The sequence below is a fragment of the Gasterosteus aculeatus genome, chromosome Y (assembly GCF_964276395.1).
Source record: "Gasterosteus aculeatus chromosome Y, fGasAcu3.hap1.1, whole genome shotgun sequence".
NCBI classification, from domain to species: Eukaryota; Metazoa; Chordata; class Actinopteri; order Perciformes; family Gasterosteidae; genus Gasterosteus; species Gasterosteus aculeatus.
Genome location: NC_135709.1, coordinates 5,397,436 through 5,420,262, shown reverse-complemented (window position 1 = coordinate 5,420,262; position 22,827 = coordinate 5,397,436). Strand labels below are relative to the sequence as shown.

Genomic DNA, 22,827 nt, shown 5'->3' with positions numbered 1-22,827 from the left:
GAAACAATAGTGGGACATATGTATCGAAATAAATAAATACAACGAGAACCCAGTGACGGCTGGTGGTCGGGGCGAACGGTTTGGCCGGACAGGGTGCGGCGGGGTAGTAGTCAGTCCGCGGGGGCTCTCTGTCCACTGCCTTCGGTAGGCAATCAAAACATTGCTCAAATGACCCATTTCAGACTCAAGCAATATATAATCCCTTTGTGTTCATGCATGATGGAAGTCGTAAACCTAGAACCTCGCATTAAGACATACATCACTTTATTTAAGACACTGAGCTACTTGCAAGTCGCTGTGATCTGCTAGATTGTCAATAACGTTAGAAAAAAACATGTACGCAAACCCACGGTCACGAAGATACTCATTTAACGTTACATAGTATTTGCATGTCGCTAAATACCCAACTGAGATCGGCTAATGCCTTTCTGAAAAAGGATCTGACCACCGCAAACTACCACCGACCACTTTTCGCACTTGGTGTCAGTCAATACAACTGTAGGTCAGCTGTCAAAACCAGCTATTAAATAGAAACATTTAAGGTTGACGTCCATGGAGGAATGTGTGAATGAGTGCCCAAAAATGTATCCACATGCTGAGCGTGATTAGGAGTTTGAAATGTTGCTATCGGGCTAAACTATTTGAGTTGAAGATGATTGTTGGTATAAAGCTGAACTATTAGCCAAACGCCAATGACACAAAATTGACGACTCATTGACTGTTTGACAACAAACAAATATTCTAAAGACGGAATTCAAATCAACTCACCAGACTATAAGAATGGAAACCATGCAGACTTTATTATTATTGACAAAATGTCCAATTTTCAACTGTACAAAACAACCCCCCCCCCCCCCCCGCCTCCCCCCGAAAAAAAAGAGGAAAGAAAAGTGGACAAGGGGGAAACAAGTAATCTGATGGAAAAAAAAACGTACAAACACAAACTTAAAATCTAAAAAAGTCCAAGTTGCCATCGTTTGGGACAAGCGCAGCGAGGACAGAGAGAACGAACTGGAACGGTCCAAAATCAGTGGGAAATAAACACACGCACACATATGCACGTGCACTCCCCCGCCCGGAACCGCGGAACACCAAAACAGACTAAACTGGATCCACAGCTCCGCCCGAGATTAAGGTCCAAGTCCTGCCCCCTTTCCACAAAGAAAATAAGACTACTAACTAGACCTTTGATCTTAAATCAGTTTTACTTTTTTCTTTTGCTAGTTGTCCGAAGTTTGGTTTCACACCTGTAGTTTGGGTGTTGACCTACATATGTAGCAGAGAGCTAACCCCCCCCCCCCTTGTATCCGCATCGCTGATCGGCACCAGTGTACATCCCCAAAGTATCGTCACATTAAAGATGAACACTTTGATCCCTCTGAAAGACTCCCTCTGCCCACCAGAGAGGCGTCCACTGTCACACTGACAGAGCAGGTCAATGCCCGGAGGGGACCAACCTCCCTCCCTCTCGGGGAAGGAGGGGCGATTGCTCGCTGGAGAAAAGGCAACCGGAGAACATTCAAACCATATTAACAAAAAGACAAGAAAAAACAACAACTGACCATTAGTAAACAAATAAATAAGGCTATGACAAAACTGTATATATATAAATCTAGATAGATCTAGATATATGACAACAAATGTGCAGTGATTCCAGTCTCATCAAAAATATTCACATCTCTATAATAATCTATAATCTTTTTATTTTATTTTGGGGTTTTTTCCTGTGTCAGCAGCCATCGTGTTAAATTCCCACCCGGTGGGACCGCGGGGACCCCTCACTCAAAGCAAGCGTTCCAACCGGCTGCCGGAAATGTAAAAAAGAACCCGGTCAAAGCGGGAGATGCAGCTGGACGAGGGCGGTGTGTTTAAGGCGCGGATTGGGCTGGGAAAATAAATAATGAATGGAGCGAAAAAAATACTTGACTGAAGTCGTCAAGTCCGCCGCTTTAGAAAGCTAAAATAAAAATATCCCCAGGTATTCCAGCTGTGAGGAGAGATTGTGAGCGAGCTGGTTGGGAGCCTTTGATGTGTCCAGAGTGGAGTGCTGACTGCTAGTCACCACCCGCCTGGCAGTCCCATGGCGGTAAAATCTAACTAACACATCGGCAAAAAAAACGAAGATATATCAAACCACCCACAAAAAAAACTTTAGTGGGACAACAAATGAGAACAATAAGGTGGTAGGACAGTTTCAATCACACACACACTTTTACATATACACACAATCTCTCTCTGGCATACACACACACACACACGTCATTGAATCGTTAAACTGCTCTATATTTGAGCATTTCCAAACCCACTTTCTACACATTTACAGTTGATTAGACCATGATTTTACCTCCTTTGTCAATCTTAACCTCTGACCCCATATTCTTACCAGCCCCTCCCAACCCCATCTTTGTCTCACTGCCAACATGGGAGAAAGAAAAACTGAGAAGTAACAATGCATCTACATCAGGTGAGGGTGGGGTAAAACCACAGGAGGAGGCCACGCTCGTTATCGATGCTTGGGAAGAGAAGAAGAAAAGGTGGCAGGCGGCGTGGCCTCCTGGCGAGTAGAGGACGGAAGAACAGATCACTGAGGTCACTGATTAAGCAGACTTTGTCCTGCAGGGTTGTGGGTAATTCCTCTTTGATATTGCAGAGATGGCCAAAGATGCCAATTTCTTTCTGTATATTAAGTGGTGACTCAGAGAGGAAAGGGGAGAAGGGGGGTTGATGATCAGAGGTGGTTGTTCTCCGGTGGGTGTGTCCTGAACCCAAAGGGGGTGGGGTCTACCTGTCTTTCAGCTGCTGAGTGACGCGCCTGGTGAATCGGCCGCAGAGCAGCCCCATTACAAAGAGCACAGCAACGCCTCCACCAATCACCATCAGAATGTAGTTCTTGGATGGAGACGTGATCACCTGCATGGCCAGGTCAGAAAAGCCCTCGGCAGGAGCCACCTGACAAGAAGTGAGGAGAGGACAGATGTGTTCACATCAAAATAAAAGCCCCACACCTTGGGTTTCAAATAAAAAGTGAGTATAAGTTCACTCAAATATATTTTCTACTGCTCACTAAATCTGTTTCAAATAAAAGTCCACATTTCCAAAATAAAACAACCTACATTCTGCAGCGTATAAAGTGCTTTTCAAAATAAAGGACCCCTCAAAATTGATGTTATACAACTCATTCAGTAAATTTGTAATTTAATAATAATAATTAAAATGAAAAATCGTGTGTAATTTAAACATGCTCATCTTTTCAGAGAAAGTCTCTCTCTCACCTTTGCGGCATAGCTCCACATGTCGATGCGATCCTGAAGTCTCTTCTTGCACTCCGGCTGCAAACGTACTCGTTTGTCCTGAAGTGCCTCCATCAGACACGACATCTCTGAGGAAGCAACGTAAAGAGCTGTTTCAATCCGTTTCTGTCCAGAAGACATAATATTCAAACTGAATTTTAATTCATCAGAAGCAAAAATATCACTTTAATTCCATTTAATACAGATTAATACAAATTTTAAAAAAGCAAATAAAAGCAGTTCCTCAACATATGTTTATTTGTTTTGGACTCACGTCGCCCCCTTCCAGGTGGGATGGCTGCACATTGATGTTTGATGTCTAGAGCGCAGGCCGTGTGGAGGACAGGGTCCACGAAGATGTCCGCCTTACTCTCCTTCAGCATGTTCAGAACCTCCTGCAGGAGGAGGAGGAGGCAACATGGAGAGGGAGGAGATGAGGTAGATGAGGAAGAGGAAAGGAAATTATCACATAATTGATGCTGGACATTCTCCATTCTCCTTTTCTACAGAAACGGATCACGTATCCACATTTATTATTTATTAAAAGTTACTTTTAATATCACAAATTCTGTTAATGACAGTTGGGAAAAGGGTTGTGTGCTGGCACTGCAGTTTCCGGCCCTCCACGAGGGTCAGTGAAGGCAGCACACGCGCCGTTTACCTTCTTACATCCGTCCTGTTTAATCTTCAACAGGTTGACCTTAAGACACTCCTCCACCTGACCCGTCTGCTCCTGAGCCGCCGCCTCCTCTGAACACAGCTGGGAAATCTGAAGATACATCACAAGTAGCTGTTAGCTGCTGCCCTACAGTGAGCAAGGCACTGAGGGGTTATAGTCTTAACATGCGCAGCAGCCAGATTTACGCAACATCTTGACGTTTAACATCATTTGAGGTTAGACTATAGGTTAGACGGACAGATGAGACATGAGTGTTCTTGTAATTTAGAAAGAGTGTTTCCTTTCAGCCAATCACCGCAGCCGGTTTGACCCCAATAAGTATATACGTCTTTATTAATGCCACATCATCGCCCTCTAATGACCAAATGGGCACATTACAGCCCATATCATATCATATATTACATTACATTACATTAAAAGCCATTTAGCTGACGCTTTTATCCAAAGCGACTTACATACACAAAATATTTGAACGTAGTAACTGTGCTAACCGCTGTTAACTGCACACAAGAGAGCAAGACGGATGCTGAAGATGGAGAGAGCTTATTGTATTGGAAGTAAAACAATGTATGTGTGTTCAGGGACCGTCTGAACCCAATGAATGTGTGTGTGTGATAAAGAGACAAAGCAGAAATGTGTGAACCTCCGTTGTGCATTGGATCTGCAGCTGAGGGTCCAGCCTGTAGTCCAGCGCTGACTCCTGCAGGATGACCTGGATCTGAGCCTCGCAGTCTGGAGACAAACGCTGACACAACACACAAAAACACAGCTTAGCTTTGTTTCTTCATGTTTTATAGGATTTAGAGGGCTGTTAGTGGTTTTATTGCAGGTGTCACAAAATGTTGTTTTGTGTGCTATATTGATTTCTTTACCAATAACATATAAACTGACTTTTACATATCACAACTGTTTTTTTATATTCTGTTATGCCATTTTGGCCCTAAAAAAGAAAAACAAACAAAACCTAAAACATTTTCTCTCCAACTGAGGTTCACTCTTTAAAAAGGTGTCTAACCTGGCCGGCGTATTTCAGCTTGAGGCAGGCGATGACCTGCCCCTCCAGCTCGCTGTCCGCCATGGCCTTGTTCAGGATGGGCTGGCAGAACTTGGGGATGTCGGCTTTGCAGGCCTTCCTCAGCACCGGGTTCAGCCTGTAGTCTGTAGGAGCAACACAAAAAAATGGTGAGGTAGAGGACGGTGTGCATATGTGTGTGTGTGTATGTATGTGCGCGTGCGTGCGCGTACCCGTGTTCTGGGTGATCTGTCTCTTGGTGATCATCTGCTTGCATTTAGGATCCATCAACTCGCTGTTCTTGTTCTGCTTCAGACATTGAAGAACGTTCTTCCCCTCCGACTCCGAACAGAACCGCTGAAAACACACAGACTTCAGACAGGAACCCGTGGTGCTGTCTGCTGTCTACAGTGACCCTGTGGTGCTGGTTCTACTGGCCTACCCTGATCATGTGCTTGCAGACCCTCATCAGCTGGTAGTCCAGCTCGGGATCCACCATCTCCACCTCCTGCAGCTTGAAGATGCGCTGGTGGCAGCGCTGAGTCAGCTGCCGTTTGTTCTCCTTCAGACACTCGATGACCTACAGGGACACAGAGCCACGGGTCAGAACCATCTGGAGCACAGAGTCCTTCTCACAGTGAATAACTACATCAGAATTATTACAGGGACCTAAAGAGCACACTCAACTACCCGATGACCCGAGTGACCGCCTACATGCTCAAAGGTCACTTCCTGTTTTTAATCAACTGAGTACTCTAGAAAGGACTTTTCCATGCTGTCAAATGATGGATTTCATTAAAGATCAGAATTGCATTTTGTGTAAAGTAAACGGTTATGTGTGTGTGTGTGTGTTGACCTGTGCGTTTCCGAAGGGCACGTTCTGACACAGCCGGTTGATGTCCTGCCTACAGGGGTCGTACAACTCTGGTTCTAAGCGGATGTCCTCCGACTGGAGAGAGAGAGAGAAGGAGAAAGACGAAGGAAGACGAAGCTCATAGAAACATCTCCAGAGAAGAACCCAGATGTGTTAGCTGCCTTTACAGATGTGTATATGTTCCGTTGGCCAATCGGACGTGACCCCGGTTCAGTGAACCTACCATCTCCACCTCCTCCACCCGCAGCTGTTTGCGACACTTGATGGACACCCGCTGCTCCTTGGCGTCCTGCAGCGTGTCGTTCCTCACGGTGGTGCTGAGGCAGATCACCACGTCCACCCTACAGCAGGAGGGAAGGGAGCAGCACAACATCTCAAGGTTATTTTTAAACGCCGCCGGGGACGAAGCAGCGAGTCGATGAGGACAGTGGAAGTAATGTAAGTAAAGACTGTCCCCTCAGAAGCGGGGTGTCCGCTCCGTGTGGCAGGGACGACCACAACCTGTAACCCTTCTTATGGACAAAAGTGGCGTATTGGATTTCAGGGAAGTCAACGTTTACAAAACACATGAAGAAGAAGAGCGGCTCTTCCCCCTCCCAGAAGACGGGGGGGCGGAGCCAGTAAGTGGACCTTTCTGTTTGGACCGACCCGCTGATATAAAGTGTCTTACTTCTTCTTGATGTTGGGACACAGCTTGAGGACGTCCTCCTTGCAGGCCGTCTTGAACTTGTAGGAGAAACGGAAGTCTTTGATTTGGATCTGGAGGGAGAGCAGCTGGTTAGCACGTCGGCCCGTTTGTGTCACAGCTTATGCGAAACGGTTCTGATCCTCACCAGCTGGAAGTGCGTCACTCCCACAGAACACTTCTCATTCATCTCCTTCTGGTGTTTGTTCTGCACCAGACACTCCATCAGGTCCCCCGTGTTGATCTGGTTATCGGCCACCTCCTGAGAGACAGACCGGGGTAGTGGTGGGGCAATAACCATGGCTTCTTGCTTACTAACTTCATCGTGCATGCTGTGCGTCATTGTGATCAGCTTTCTTTTCATGCTCTGGTGCACTTATACGGGTCAGACTCACGTGGCAGAAGGTCTGGATGACGGGTTCACACGCCTGCATCATCAGAGTCTCAATCTGGATGTCCTGAGGACAGACCAGAGACATTTTACTTCTATCCGTCAAATGAAGCAAACTCATTAGGACCCGAACAGACAGTCACAAAATAATCTGTTTACAGAGAAAAAAGCTAGCACAACGTAGCTAGCCTCCAACAAGAGATTATCAGACAATTACAAAACGTGGTCAGTTATGTAGAGAAACTCTGCATTCAACTTACTTACTTTTGACCATAACTGACATGAAGAATAATACATATATAAATAATGTGCGATTTCTATGTGATCTAAAACTAGGGGAACCCTGCACTGGAACACTAGGCCTCTCGCGTTGCATTGTGGGTAGCGGCAGCAGTTACCTCGGACTCCAGCTCCGTCAGGTTGCCCACCACGTCCCTGCAGCCGGCCACCAGGTCCTCCAGGTGGTCCTGCAGGCACTCCAGCTCCTGGCCGGGCTCCGTCTTTTCGCTGCACCACTTTCCCAGGTCGGTCATGCACTGCCTCTGGAGCTCGGGGTCCAGCTTCACGTCCAGCGCCCTCTGGTGGAGGATCCTCTGCACCTCCACCTTACAGTCCCTGGAGAGCTGGGGGGGCACGACGGCTTAGAGACCAGAAAAAACTAACGCTTCCTTCTGTTGTAGGCAGAGGCCTCGGCGTGATACTCCACTCTAAAAATGCATCGTGGAATGGAACGTCTTGCATTCGCTGCTCGAGAAAGAAAATATGTTTACAGACAACATTCAAAGAAAGAATATTTTATCAATTGTCCTTTTGCTCTCAGAGAGACAATAAATGACTTGCTGGGTTATCTTCAGCTACTGAGCTGGTGGCCGAACCGGGCGAGCAATTAAGATTAGGAATAATTGCGTAATAATAATAATAATAATTAGCGTGCTAGGTAGCTTGGGCGCTAACGGGATCACAGGCTCCCACGGCTAGTCAAAGAGGAGCATTTGGTTGAGCTGCGAGAGTTTCCTCCATCTTCGGCGCCTTCAGGACACGTTTAATATATGGAACACAAAGTGGACTACAGGTAAAGAGCAGAGTTCCATCTGGATGCTTTTTCCTATGGAACGGATTCCAACCAGCCTGAAATCAAACCCTGCTTCCCTGCTTCAGACTCCCCACCGAGGAGTTACGACAACATTCTCTGGTCAGTGACACTCTATTTCCTGCAATTTGTCATTTTTTCTTTTGCATACTGAAATATACAAATGTGTATATTCAGACTTTTTTCTCTAAAACATCCATTTAAAATGTCCGTTAAAACCCCCGATAGCAAACAGAGATAAACCCCACTAAAGCGAACACACTCCCCCCCACTGTGTAGGAAGACTCACCCGGCGGCCCTGCTCCACCGAGCGGTAGGCGTGGCGGTAAAGGCAGGAGAAGATGGCGCCGGGCGGCATCACCTCGCTGGTCTCGTTCCAGCGGTGGGCGTGGCAGAGGCGGGCGCCGTCGCTCTGACACTTCCTGTACAGGACGGGATCCAGCCTGGAGGGGAGGGGATGGGGTTGAGCAATGTGGATGATTAATTGAATCAGACATAAGAATGAACATAAGAAAATATTTTCATATTTTCATTTTCATTTACATAGTGTTAAATATATAATATTTATGACTACTCTTTAATTCAGTAATTGCTCCTCTTAACGTAATGATGAAGTGGTGAAGAACTGGAATCATTACTGGGTGAAATGAATAAGAATCCATGAACATACATGAAGCAGAGGGAAATGCACATTTAAAGATCACTGAGGAATTTAGTCTGTAACTATTCCTTTGGGATTTTCTCTTTCATGTTTCCACAAAGCTTGTGAGGAGAGGGAGGAGGAGGAGGCCAACTTACTTCCAGTCTCGGGCGATAAAGTACTGCAGCTCCAGCAGCCGGTGCTCACAGTCCTCCACCATCTTCTCTGTGTACAGGTGCTCCATCAAACACGACAGGATCCTGCAGCAACACACATACAGTCCTTTTATTTTTTTAAATCACGGTCCATGGTGAAACTTTCATCTTTCGCAAATAAAATCCAAAGAGAAGAGGACATTTCACTTTTAAACTCAGAGACGTATCTTTGAAACGGACAAATTGTTTTTAGTGCTGGTCTTTGCAGCAGTGAATAAAAATCTAAATATAATGTGGATGAAAGGTGTAAATCAGAGATTAGAACGCAGAATCACAGGGGGAGCACATTTAAGAATAAATGAACAAGAACAGGTTGGATTACAGGAAAAAAACTATATGAAAACTCCCGTTGGGGCGATATTTTCAAATAAAAAGCATGTTAATATGATGATGTTGGATAGAAATGTAGCTGTAAGAGGTGTGTATGGTGGTGGAGGAGGAGTGTAGCTGTGGAAGAGGCCCTTCACTCACATCGGGTCCCCGCTGCGGATGTGCTTGCAGGCCGTCTGGATCACAGACTCACAGGCCTCATTGAGGGCCCGGTCGATGCGGTAGTCGGAGCCGGGGTCAGCCTCCTGGATCAGAGTCTGGAGCTGAAGACACAAACAACAACGAGTCGTGAGGAGCTGAGGAGGCGGTTACTGTGGTGATGCTGTGAAATAAAGGGCATCCTGGTGACGTAGGACCTCACTGAGCAGGATCCTGGTAGCTGGTCTCGTAAGAATCTATTCTTTCGCCTGGAAAGGTTTCCGCACTAGTTGAGCAGAGGAGCATCTTTTCACCCCCTCCCTGATAACACACAGTAACTGCCTCCAACTTACCGCCCTCTGGCAGTTGGCGTCGATGGCACTGGCGTCCCCCCGGCCAACCCTCATCAGGCAGTGCAGCGTGCGGCCCTTGCGGTGGAGGCCCGAGCAGTGGCCCTCGATCTCCGCCCGGCAGTGCAGCACGATCTCCGGACTCAGGGAGAAGTCCTCCATCAGCATCCGCCTGTAGTCCATCATCTCGCCCTGACACTCGCCGATGACCACGCGGCCTGGGAAGAAGCACCGCGTCCGTGAGGGTTATTTTTCAAAATGGTTTAGACACCAACTTTATTTTATACCATATTGAATCCGAATCAATTATAAAAAATCAGCACAAAATTATCTCCACGGATTCTAATCATTATCCATATGGTTTGACCACAGCTGGTCCCACGGGGGCTCGTACCTCGGTGCACAGCCGACTCCAGGCACAGTAGCAGGTAGGAGAGGCGGGCCTCGCGGGCCCGCGGCATGTTGCTGTCGGCGCTGCAGTGGTACTTCCTCAGGTCCGACTTGCAGGCCTTGGCCAGCGAGTAGCTCACCTTGTAGTCCTGAGCGATCAGCTTCTGCCGGGTGGTCAACGCCTCGCGGCACTGAGGTCACAAGGGGGGGGGGGACACTTGTTATCTAGAGTCATTCTTTTTGTAGGAGTGGCCTTGGGGAATGTTTATCATCCAAGGCGACCTTCACACTCACCCTCTCCGTCATCGCCTCCTCGAACTTGTGATTGAAGAGACATTTGTAAACTCGCCCCTCTCCGGCCAGCGTCTGAGGAGGGGGGAGAGATCCCTCATGACGTGAGTCATTTATTGCTTCGATATCTGACATTGTCCTCCTCACGAAAAGGTGAAGTTGAAGGTCGTTCCTCACCTTTTCACAGAAGCGCTCGCGGTCCTCCCGGCAGGAGAAATATAGGTAGCGGTCCAGGTGGAAGTCGTCCGAGGAGAGCTCGGCCACCCTCATGATGGACCTCTTGCACTCGTCTTTGATGGGGTGCGCCCCCTGCTGCTCCTCGGCGTCCCGCACCAAAGCCTTCTCCAGACAGGCGATGACCTCGCCCTGAGAGTGGACGTCCTGCGCGGGGGGGCAAGTGGGGAGGGAGGGGGGCGTCAGAGAGGGAGACAACGGCTCTCACAGTCCGCGATATGGAACACCCTTGATGGAAGCGCACGCACACAGGCACACGTCAGTCGTGCGTCTCGTCTTTCTAATCTGTGGTCACAGAATTGCAGGTAAGGAAGCTCGAGTCCGCAGAAGAAATAATTCGCTCAGAGTTCTCCTCATGCCAGCGGGACAGATCCCAGAATAGGCACATGCTCCCGAGGCAGGAGAAAACCTCCATTGAACACCAGCACAGTGTGTTGGATAGAAATGTTCACAGCGAAGTCAATCGGGTTTCCCTGAGCACTATTTATTTAAAAGTCCCCTTTGTGGGACGAGTGAAGGACTGGTTAATTTCATTCATAACAAAAAAAAGGAAATCTGCTCAATTTAAAACAGTTTTCCTCCATTAATTAACAGAGCTGCGCTGAACCCCAATCACCCCAATCGGCCCAAACAGCGTAACCACGGTGACTTGTGGAAGCCACACCTTTTCCCCGGTGCTGATGCTGCCGCAGTGTAGCGTATTGATGTCCTCGCGGCACTTCTCCATGAAGCCGCAGATGAGCCGGTAGTCGCTGAACACGATGGTAGTCATCTTGGTGATGTACTGGTTACACTGGTAGTCGCTAATGTTGCCACGGTGATCCACCAGGCAGGACACCAGGTAGCCCTTCCCCAGCTCCTCTGCCGCGCATTCTCTGATCTGAGGCAAAAGAGTGTAAAACATTGACATCAGAAGGTAGGAGTTGTAAAATAAAAAAGCAATCAACTTCCTGTTCCCCCCCCAGGTGACGCTATGAAAAAATGGATGTCTACCGGGTGAGAAGTTCATGCTATATGAGAAATATGGAGCAGATAAGATAAAGTATGGTCGAGTTAAAGCAACTTCTGTTTCAGCACTCACCTCAGAGATGGAGGTCTTGCAGACCTCCACGGCGACAGACTCAAACTTGGGGTCGGTGGTCAGGTTCAGCTTGTAGTTCCACAGCAGCTGGAGGGTACAAAGAACACGAGGATGGATGTCATGTGGCTTAAAGCTCCAGAAGAAGCTAGTAAGTAACCCTTAAATAGGGATTGAACCCCATCCCAAGATGTCTCACATCGCTCCCATATCAACGTTAGAGTGCATCTAGGGCAAACAAGTTACATGCTGGGATGAGGCTTTGAAGAAGGAAAACACTTACATTGTTGCATTCGGCTGCAATCTCAGTTTCCTTAAGAAAAAAAAAAGAGGTAGAGAAGACGTTAGCGATAATTCCTCCAGATGTTCCTTAAGAGGACGATTAACGGGACTCAAAATGACAAGAAAAGCAAAGATGGAGGCCAGCGCATCGCGTGAGACCAGTCAAAGCATCTGAAAAGAACAAGGTCTGCTTTGATCAAAGAGTTATTCCTTCAAGGTTGGAGCCTGGAGACCGAGTGCTTGTGCGTAATGTTCGATTGAGAGGCAAACAAAAGCTCAGTGATAAGTGGGAGCAGGACATCTACATTGTGGTAGATCAAGTTGGAGACTTACCAGTCTATACAGTGAAGCCAGAGCAGCATGACGGTCCTAAACGCACTCTTCACAGAGATCTTTTCTTACCACGTGGTTTTCTCCCTGCTGTTGAAGAGCCGACCATTGAGGCCAGTCCAGTCTCTGGCTTCAGTGTTTAGTTAAAACTCGTGCTCTACTGCGTGATTGGCCAAGCACAGTCACGTGACTGGGGTTGCGTGAGTTCGCATTTTAAAGGGCCAGGGGACGGCAAAACCAATGTAATATATTGCCAGATTTCAACCTGGGTTACACTATTCCAAAATTAAAGCCTCTCAAAATAGCATACATGAGCCGATTTCCATCACAAGACTACTTTTGGTCAACTTCAGGTTAGAACTAAAAGGAAACTATCAATAGTTACATGCTAATGCAATGGGTTAGTAGAATAAGGCTTTGGGTTAGTATTAAACAAGAGAAAAAAGTTAAGGTTAAAAATTTAAAATATTAAAAAAGTTAAAAAATATTAAACACAAAGTGCACTATCGAACAAGTGACAAAGTGACGAGTGACGACAAAGTGACGAGTGAGAAATTACAGTTAAAGTGGCATGTGCAGTGTGAAGGAGAGTGACCGGTGGAATGTTATAGTCAGTCAGTGGGGGACCGGGCTCTGTTGATGAGCCCGACTGCCGACGGGAAAAAACTGTTCGTGTGGCGGGAGGTCATGGTCTTGATGGACCTCAGACTCCTGCCAGATGGAAGGGGCACAAACAGTTTTTGTCCGGGGTGGGAGGGGTCGGCTACGATCCTTTTAGCTCACTTCAGAGACCTGGAAGCGAACAAGTCCTGCAGGGACGGCAGATTGCAGCCGATCACCCTCTCTGCAGAGCGGATGACACGCAGCAGCCTGCCCTTGTCCTTGGCTGCAGCGTACCAGACGGTGATGGAGGAGCAGAGGATGGACCTGATGATGGCCGTGTAGAAGTGGACCATCATCGTCTTTGGAAGAACAACCTCTGCTGAGCCCTCTGGGTGATAGAGCTGATGTTCAGCTCCCACATGAGGTCCTGGGTGATGATGGAGCCCAGGAAACGGAAGGAATACACAATAGTGACGGGGGAGTCACACAGGGTGATGGGGGAGGGTGGGGCTCTGTTCCGCCGGAAATCCACAACCATCTCCACTGTCTTTAGAGCGTTGAGCTCCAGGTTGTTCTGACTGCACCAGGACACCAGATGGTCAGACTCCCACCTGTAGGCGGACTCAGCCCCACCAGAGATCAGTCCAATGAGGGTGGTGTCATCCGCAAACTTCAGGAGCTTGACGGACTGGTGACTGGAGGTGCAACTGTTGGTGTACAGGGAGAAGAGCAGAGGGGAAAGAACGCAGGCTTGGGAGGAACCGGTGCTGATGGTCCGAGAGGCTGAGACATGTTTCTCCAGCTTCACGTGCTGCTTCCTGTCAGACAGGAAGTCTGTGATCCACTTGCAGGTGGAGTCGGGCACGTGCAGCTGGGAGAGTTTGTCCTGCAGCAGAGACGGGATGATGGTGTTGAAGGCAGAGCTGAAGTCCACAAACAGGATCCTGGCGTAGGTTCCTGGGGGGTCCAGATGCTGGAGGATGTAGGGGAGGGCCATGTTGACAGCATCGTCCACAGACCTGTTGGCTCTGTAGGCAGGGGGTCCAGGAGGGGGTCGGTGAGGGACTTCAGGTGGGTCAGGACTAGCCGTTCAAAAGATTTCATGACTACAGAGGTCAGGGCGACGGGCCTGTAGTCATTGAGTCCTGTGATCCTCCAGAATAGAGAGGGTCATTGCTGGTGGGGGAGGGGAAGGTGATATATATGAAGAGGCGTGATCCCCAGATGCGCTGGGGGAGGTAGGGGAGGGGGACTGGGGCAGGTTGGTGCAGCTGTGGGGGATGGGATCAGGACATTGTCTTTGGATTCTTCAGTAGAACTCATTCAGCTCGTCTGTCAGGCGGAGGTCATTCATGGAGTGGGGGTTTTGGGCTTGTAGTTAGTGAGGTGTTTGAGGCCTCTCCAAACCGAAGCAGAGTCACTTGCTGAGAACTGTTGTTGGAGTTTCTCAGAGTACAGTCGTTTAGCATCTCTCACCGCCTTGCTAAACTTGTATTTTGACTCTGTGTACAAGTCTTTGTCCCCACTCCTAAATGCCTGATCCTTCTGCAGTCATAGTGTTCTGAGTTCTGCTGTGAACCAGGGTTTGTCGTTGTTGTAACTCACCCTGGTGCATGACGGTACACAGCTGTCCTCACAGAAGCCGGTGTAGGAAGTTACAGCCTCTGTGAACTCATCCAGACTGTCAGTAGCAGTCCTGAAACCATCCCAGACTGTGCAGTCAAAGCACGCCCGAAGATCCTCCAGCGCCTCACTGGTCCAGTTCTTGAATTCCCTCACGACAGGTTTGCAGAGCTTTAGTTTCTGATGTATGCAGGAATCAGATGGACCATGACGTGGTCAGAGTGTCCCAGTGCAGCACGAGGGACGGCGTGATAAGCCCTGCTTACTGTGGTGTAACAGTGATCCAGCGTGTTCTCCTCTCTGGTGGGGCATTCAATAAACTGTCTGTACTTAGGAAGTTCGTATGTGAGATTTCCTTTGTTAAAGTCCCCGAGGACAATAACTAAGGAGTTCGGGTTGGTCCGCTCCACACGCCATATCTGGTCGGCAAGTGTCCGCTGTGCCTCGTGCACATTGCCCGCCGGCGGCATGTAAACACCGACCAGGATGAATGAAGCGAACTCAAGGGCGGAATAAAATGGTTTGCAGTTGATGAAGAAAGTTTCCAGATCAGGACAACAATGTTTTAGGATCACCGTTACGTCGTTGCACCAGCTGCCTATGAAGTAAAAGCAGATTCCTCCACCCTTTGTCTTACCGGAGAACTCCGTGTCGCGGTCCGCTCGGAGCAGCTGAAAGCCCACCAGCTGGAGCGCGGAGTCCGGTATCACTTTTTTTTTCATTTCAGCCTGAAGGTGTCAAGCAGGGATGAGCAAGACATTCCGATCTACTATTCCAAAATTAAAGCCTCTCAAAATACCATACATTAGCCAAAATATCAATCACAAGACTACATGTGGTCAATTTCAGATTAGATTTAAAATAAAAAAATCAACAGTATTTCCGCTTCAGACTGATAGTACACATCCCCAAGGTGTCACCTATGGAAAAGCAGGACATTCTGATCTATATACCAAAATGAAAGTCTGTCAAGATACTATACATGAGCCAACTTCCTTCAGTATCCTTTAAGACACTACTTTTGGTCTACACTACTAAAAGGAAACTATCAATTGTTACATGATTATTTCACTTCAGACAGATAGTACACATCCCCAAGGTGTCACTCGGTGATATCCAGGACATTCTGATATACCATTCCAAAATGAAAGCCTCTCAAATTACCATACATGAGCTAATTTCCTTCAAATTTTCCATCACAAGACTACTTTTGGTCAATTTCAGGTTAGAATAGAAAGGAAATTATCAATAGTTACATGATCTTTTCACTTTAGATGGATAGTACACATACCCTAGGTGTCACCCAGGGATAGGCAGGACATTCTGATGTAATATTTCAAAATGAAAGCCTCTCGAAATAGGAAACATGAGCCCAAATCTAAATCACAAGACCATGTCTGGTCAATTTGAGATTAAATCAAAAAGGTAACAATCATTAGTCGCATGATCATTTAAACTCAGGTTCATACTACACATCCCCAAGGTCTCACTCGGTGATAACTAGGACATTCTGATATACAATTTTCGAAATGACATCTTCATTTTTAATTGAACACTAGAAGATTTGACGTCTTGTAACCAACAGGTGGTGCTATGCCTTGTTTCAACTTTACATCTCTTCAGGTCCACAGTCTCATGAAACATGTGTTAATTAGAAAGAATCTGATGATGTGGAGTAGAGTTACAAGGGTTTAGTTGTTCTAATATTTACAGTGAAGCACTAGCAAGGTCTTAACACTCTGCTACAAAATGTTGAGAGGGATCACATTAACCTTTGTGGAGCATAACCTGTGAGGAGCAGGATTTAAATAAAAAAAACATTCAACTTCCTGTTGTCACCAGTTAGCACTATGACTAAGGTTAAAAATGATCATATGGATGTCTACAGGGTGGAAAGTTCATTCTATATGAGAAATATGGAGCAGATTAGATAAAAGTATGGTTGAGTTAAAACGACTTCAATTTTCATGCCAAATGGTGGTTTTTCAAAAATGCTCCGTACACACATAGTTTGGAATTTCTTCCGGCAAAATGCAATTTTTAGAGCCTAGGTTCTCAAGATCACACTGCGCGAATTTGAAAAGAATCGGGTTTAATCCCTGGGAGGAGTTCGGTCTTTTACAACTCTAGAAAATCACGAAAATAAGCCAAAAATAGGCAAACATGGCTGACTTTCAATGATTAATTGCAGTGCCCCCTATTCTTCAAATATTCTCAAAAAAATCAGGGTGTGTTCAGGGGTTCAATGTTCACATGTTTTACAAGTTTGGTGAGGGCAGGCCAAATCATTTGGAAGTTATGACTCTTGCAAGATTAAGCCACACCCCTTGCAAAGTTCATTAGCCCATCTCTTAAAACAAGAAGATATCAACAATATATTGATAGTGCAGGGGGACATTGACCCAATAATGACCCACAGAAAATTTCGTGACAATCGGACATAGCGTTTAGGAGAAATGGCCAAAAACGTTGTTTTTTACTAAATTCAAAATGGCGGAAAATCTAGTTAGGCGCATTTGCATACCATGATTGACTTTTTTGTAGAGCATGTCCAAGAGCACATGTGTGCCAAATTTCAAGTCGATCGGGCATTAGAGGAAAAAACTGGCCTAGTGTGGCCCTATAGGGGGCGCTATAGGGACATTTCTTGATACTCAAATGCGAAACCCCAAAATTATCAAATTTTTCACTAGTTCTGATATGCATGCCAAATCTAACAACTCTTTGAATATGATAAAGGCCTCAAAAAGGGAAAATTCCTTAGAGAAAATAATAATAATTCCATGAAATACAATAGGTTCCTCTACGACTAGTCGTTGCGAGGACCCTAATAATAACTAGAAAATGCATTTTCAGCTGAAAATGCGTTGGAATGCAAAAAGCTGAAATGAACTTCAGAAAATTGCTGAAATTACAGAAAAATGAAGGGAATATTTATACATTTGCTGGAATTAATTTGAAATTGCTGAAAATACAGAAATGTGAGAAGCTGAAAGGAATTTCAATAGCTTTGCTGAAAAAGCAGAAATGAAAACAGATGAAATGAATATTAAAACGTTAAAAGGTTTTAAATTGTTTGTAGTGTTATAAGTAGTAGTATAAGTTATAGTTGTAATTGTAGTATTAGTAATACTAGCAGTAGAAGTAGTAATAGCTTTAGTATCGATAGCAGCAGAAACAGCTGTAATACAAATACTAATAGTCAGAGTAGTCTTTGTAGTAACATTAGTATTAATTGTAGTATTAATACCAGTAGAAATACTAGTAGTACCTTTTCCTAGTAGTTTCAGTTGCAGAATCACTACTAGAAGAAGTAGTATTTTAGTACTACTACTAGGAGTCATTTTAATAGCAGTAGAAATACTAGTAGTAGTAGTGATAGTATCATTTGTAATAATACTACTAGTTGTAGTAGTAAAATGAGTAGCTGTTGAAGTATTAATAGCAGTAGAAATGTCTGCATGAGTCAGTGCCACAAAGGGAATCAAAGACAGCCTAGCTAGCTATCTAAAGACATGAGAGATTTTCACTGGCTGTTTGAGCCACTTGGTACTGGCACTTTGGTACTATTATTGCTTGTGCAATGCTAGATAGTGCCATGTTAGCGCTATGTTAGCTAGCGCCATGTTAGCTAGCACCAAGTTCCCTCCCACGTAGGCCTGTGTGTTTGTCAGACTACGTAGGGGAGGGAGAGTGAGTGCTGGCACACTGTTTGAGCCACTTGTCAGCCGTTTGCTACTGTTATTTTGTGGTGAAATGCTAGCTAGCGCCATGTTAGCGCTATGCTAGCTAGCGTCGCGTTAGCTAGCGCCATGTTCTCCCCACATAGGTCTGTGTGTCTGTCAGACTACGTAGCGGAGGGAGAGTGAGTGCTGGCACGAGGCTGTGTGGTCGTAATGGAGACGGCGCAGCTACTGTTTTCGCGGGCTGATCACAGACCGCGCAGAGTAAACAGATTTTACCAAGGAACCACACCTCAAACAAGAGTCCTCTATTGCAAAACTATGACAGCTATCTAAAAAGTAAGAAGTTTGTGCGAGACCCAAGAATATACTGAACGCAGGGAGTTTTTTTTATGTCTGTCCGCTAATAAATACGGCTTCTGTCGCAGTTTACAAAATGTGTACCTTCTGGATTTTTTGAGAAATATGTCAGCAGATTTGTATTGGAGCCTATGGGGCTTTTGGCAGAGGTTGTGTGACTTTTGGTCTCCGTAGGCCAAAACTAAAGAACTCTGGGATTCCATAGCCACATGACTACAAGCAGCACAACCATGCCATCACGTTAAGCTAAAATGAAGCCTCAAAAGTGTATACTTTGGCTCTGAGGACCGAAGTTCCATATTTTTTTAACCAGATTCTGACGCTGCCCCACACTCTAGCGTCTCCAGCTCATGTTAAACTCAGAAACGGAGCGAAGAAGTAGTGAAACATAATCAGTGATTATGAAAAAAGTAGAATAGATATCAACAAGCAGTCGTTTTCATAAAACAGTTGAGACTTGTGTAAACATTTGAAAGTTTAAATGGTGTCTGTAGCTGAAAGATTGGCAAAGCTGAAAAATCTGAAATTTGAAGAAGTTTAAGAGGATTTGAATACGATCTGCATTGGAAAACCATTAGAAGAGATATTCATGATTACTGATTCATATAAATTCAATCTTAAGAGGTAGCAAGCTGAAAAGTCATAGCTGGCAAGCCGGAAAGGAGCTCAATATTTTAATATTGGAACGGTTTTAATAGCTGAAAGTGTGAAGGAGTTGAAAGGTGCGACGGAAGAAATAGAAGAAGAAGAAGAAGGCGGAATAAAGATTGGAAGAACAATACTTGGAATGCTTAATGCATTCCAACAATAATAAGTTGAATAAAGATTTGAAGAACAATACTTGGAATGCTTAATGCATTCCAACAACTAGAAAATGCATTTCCTGCTGAAAATGCGTTGGAATGCAAAAAGCTGAACTGAATTTAGCTGAAAATACAGAAAGGAATTTGAATACATTTGCTGAAATTACAGATATTAGAAAAGCTGAAATTAATTTGAAATTGCTGAAAATACAGAAATGGGAGAAGCTGGAGGAATTTCAATAGATTTGCTGAAAAGACAGAAATGAAAACAGCTGAAATAAATGTGAAATATTGCAAAAAAAATACAGAAATGAATATTAAAACATTGCTGTTAACACAGGCATAAGAAAAGCTGAAATTATTTGAAAGAACTGCTGAAAATACAAAAATGTGAAGCTAAATTTCAATTGAATTTCTAAAAAATACAGAAGTTGCAGGAGCTTAAATGAATTTAAAAAATACAGAAATAACAAAACCTAAGATGAATAAAAAGAGGTTTTAAATTGTTCAAAAGCTTAAGAGGTAGAAAGCTGAAAAGTCATAGCCGGGAAGCCGGAAAGAAGCTGAACATTTTAATATTTGAACGGTTGTAATAGCTGAAAGTGTGAAGGAGTTGAAAGGTGCCACGGAAGAAATAGAATAAAAAGTTGAAATAAAGAATAGAAGAACAATATTTGGAATGCTTAATGCATTCCAACAATACAAAAAAGATGTTGAAATAAAGATTCAAAGAACAATACTTGGAATGCTTAATGCATTCCAACAATAAAGAATAGAAGAACAATACTTGTTCAATAAGTGCATTCAACCATTGGGCACAAACTCAGAAGAACAAGAAACAAGAAAGTGCAATTTCCAGCCAATTTACAATTTGCTATAGATAAGCGGCGTTACAAGAACAATTTAGTCGAGGTAGAGTCTGAAGCATTGCATCACGCCGAAGTGAACAGTGGTTCCCGAGGACTCTGAATATAGATGTAATGTTTTTCTACAGTTCGCAACTTGCAGCATAAGACGATAGCTCATTAATTACTCAATTTATTACAGGTGACTGGCGTGACGTTCGCTGCCAGCGGGCTGGCTAGCAGTGCTACCATTAGCTGGGTTTCCGTTAAGCAGGCACACCCTGCCCGTTTCCCCCGGAAAACACGTCTTCCCGTCCCCCTAACGTACCTCTTTCCTGTCCTGCAGACACTCCAGCACCGCCAGGTTGTTGTTCCATGAGTGTTTGGGGCAAAGCAGGGTCAGGTCCTCCCTGCACACCCCTTCCTCGACCAACTTCCAGCCGGTGGAGCGCTTCCGAGGCAGCGAGGCCCCGGCTCCCGGGATCCTTTCCGCGGCTCCCGGGATCCCCGCTGCCGGCCCCAGACCTCCGGCAGGCTTCAGCGGAAGATCAGCATTAGCTGCGAGTTTGGTGATAACATTATTTTGTCCTCGAATTGGGTGCAAAGAGGAGAAGATGCAGATCGAGAGCAGGAGAAGAGGAACACGTATACAGTCCGCCATCTTCACGGAGTCAGTCAGCCTGCTGCTGCGTTCAGGGGGCGTGGGAGAAATGACCACTAGGAGCAAAGTAGCAGACGTTTTTTTCCTTCTTCCAAGGATGGCAATGGACAGCTCATAAATAATGCATGAGGGTTTAAGATAAGCACGATGGTGAAATGTGATGAAATATGACTATGTAGTGTAATGCGAAACTCCTTTTTTTCATTTAACCAAAGAAACCTGAGTACTACATCAGACGTTCATTTAGTCGCAACATTTCTTTTAATGTAATCAGAAAACCAAGTGGGTAAGAAGTGTAGCACCACAAAAGCACTCAATAAAATACTATTACTATTATACTGTAACGGACTGGCATGTTCAGTAAGCAAAGTCCCAATTTACTATGTTTTAGTAGTTCAGTAAACGTTAGGCCAGTTATACTAGTGCCACCTATGGGGACATGTTGTGGGGATGTTTGGTATAGAATGCCGTTTTAGTCCAAATTAAATAAATGAATAAATACGTAAATACATGAAATATGCATTTGAAATACATCATGAAATAAATAAATGAGGCAATAAATATTAAATACATTTAATTATTTCATGGTACTTTTATTTCATAATGCCACTTTTCATTTCTGTGGTGGAAATTTGTGGATTTAGCCCATGTGAGAAATCAAAAGTATCTTGAGCTTGCTTTGTGATTAAGTATTTATTACTCACTAGAATATAGGAAAAAGATAAAGAATACAGAAATCATCAGCACAAGTCGTAAGCACAGACAGAAGTCAAATGACTACAATTCAGCTGAAAAGGGACAGATGTTCCTTCCCCCAAAAGGAGCAGGAAGATCTGACCAAGTTGAAGAGGAGAACAGGAGCTTATTTACTCTTCAGGGGGGTTTGTGCTGCCTCAGCACAGGAGAGTCCACCCCTCAAGAGGAGTGTTGGAAAAGTACCAGATGATGTAGGGGTGACCCCGTGACCCTCCCTTTATGGACCCAGACAATCAACATCTAAAAGGTCAGTCAGGGCACGTATGATTTCATCTGTGTCTTATCTCACCCTGGACTGCCTTAAGTCACCGGCCCACATCAAAGGTCACATTCCTGAGAGCCTCACCCCACGCAGGCTCAACAATTTCCAGAGACTTTTATTTCATAATGCCACTTTTCATTTCCAGAGTCTTTTATTTCATAATGCCACTTTTCATTTCCAGAATCTAACATTCAGAACAGACAACAGAGACGTGTGCAAAAGAAGGCTGGCTAAGGGACGTGAGTGTTGATATAATGGAAGACATCGGTGGGCTCCGAGGTAGCATGCTAGCATTAGCAGATCAAATCGATCAACATGGGTTTTCTGCAGATACGATTTTGACACATAGAGGTTTTTTTGGAAATACTAGGGCAGATAAGTGCTCTTCAAGATATATACATAGACGACGAAGTTTTAAATTGTTTAAGACTGATTGAGCACCGCGTGCGTGTGGAAGAGGTCCAAGTTGAATCAGGAATCACGAAACATTTATTGCCAAAATATGTCAAACATACAAGGAATTTGTCTTGGCGGTTGGTGCATGACAGACAGTGTAACAATAGACAACAAGACAGCAGTGCACAAGTAATACAATAAAGTAAAATGAAATGCTAATGCAATGGGTTAGTAGAATAAGGCTATGGGTTAGTATAAAACAAGGGAATAAAGTTAAAGTAAAAAATTTAAAATATTAAAAAAGTTAAAAAATATTAAGCATAAAGTGCACTAGCGAACAAGTAACAAAGTGACGAGTGACGACAAAGTGATAAATTACAGTTAAAGTGACATGTGCAGTGTGAAGGGGAGTGACCGGTGGAATGTTATAGTCAGACAATGGGGGACCGGGCTCTGTTGATGAGCCCGACTGCCGACGGGAAGAAACTGTTTATGGTGTGGTGGGAGGTCTTAGTCCTGATGGACCTCAGCCTCCT

At 45.1% G+C, this 22,827-nt stretch overlaps 1 protein-coding gene across 1 annotated transcript; it reads right to left on the bottom strand.

Annotated features, from left to right (window-relative positions):
• Positions 1-775: 775 nt before the first annotated feature.
• Positions 776-20,928, bottom strand: LOC120812331 (Golgi apparatus protein 1-like). Its single transcript, XM_040168201.2, has 25 exons — positions 20,545-20,928; positions 11,971-12,000; positions 11,691-11,777; positions 11,274-11,489; positions 10,553-10,756; positions 10,379-10,450; positions 10,089-10,275; positions 9,698-9,912; positions 9,348-9,469; positions 8,820-8,921; positions 8,311-8,464; positions 7,330-7,554; positions 6,936-6,998; positions 6,689-6,802; positions 6,526-6,614; positions 6,079-6,196; positions 5,838-5,930; positions 5,424-5,561; positions 5,215-5,338; positions 4,985-5,127; positions 4,613-4,714; positions 3,952-4,059; positions 3,565-3,685; positions 3,273-3,379; positions 776-2,949 (listed from the first exon to the last, which is right to left on the bottom strand). Exons 1-25 carry the CDS (start codon positions 20,875-20,877, stop codon positions 2,782-2,784), a joined length of 3,435 nt encoding a protein of 1,144 aa, XP_040024135.1. The 5' UTR covers positions 20,878-20,928; the 3' UTR covers positions 776-2,781.
• Between the last annotated feature and the right edge of the window lie 1,899 nt (positions 20,929-22,827).

What these genes read in the sequence shown, in the direction of transcription:
- LOC120812331 (XM_040168201.2), bottom strand. Translation starts at nt 20,877, where the DNA reads ATGGCGGACTGTATACGTGTTCCTCTTCTCCTGCTCTCGATCTGCATC. An exon ending in GAGTGACGCACTTCCAGCTG is followed by an intron (nt 6,615 to 6,688) that starts GTGAGGATCAGA and finishes CTCTCCCTCCAG; the next exon opens with ATCCAAATCAAAGACTTCCG. An exon ending in CCCACCTGGAAGGGGGCGAC is followed by an intron (nt 3,380 to 3,564) that starts GTGAGTCCAAAA and finishes TTGCTTCCTCAG; the next exon opens with AGATGTCGTGTCTGATGGAG.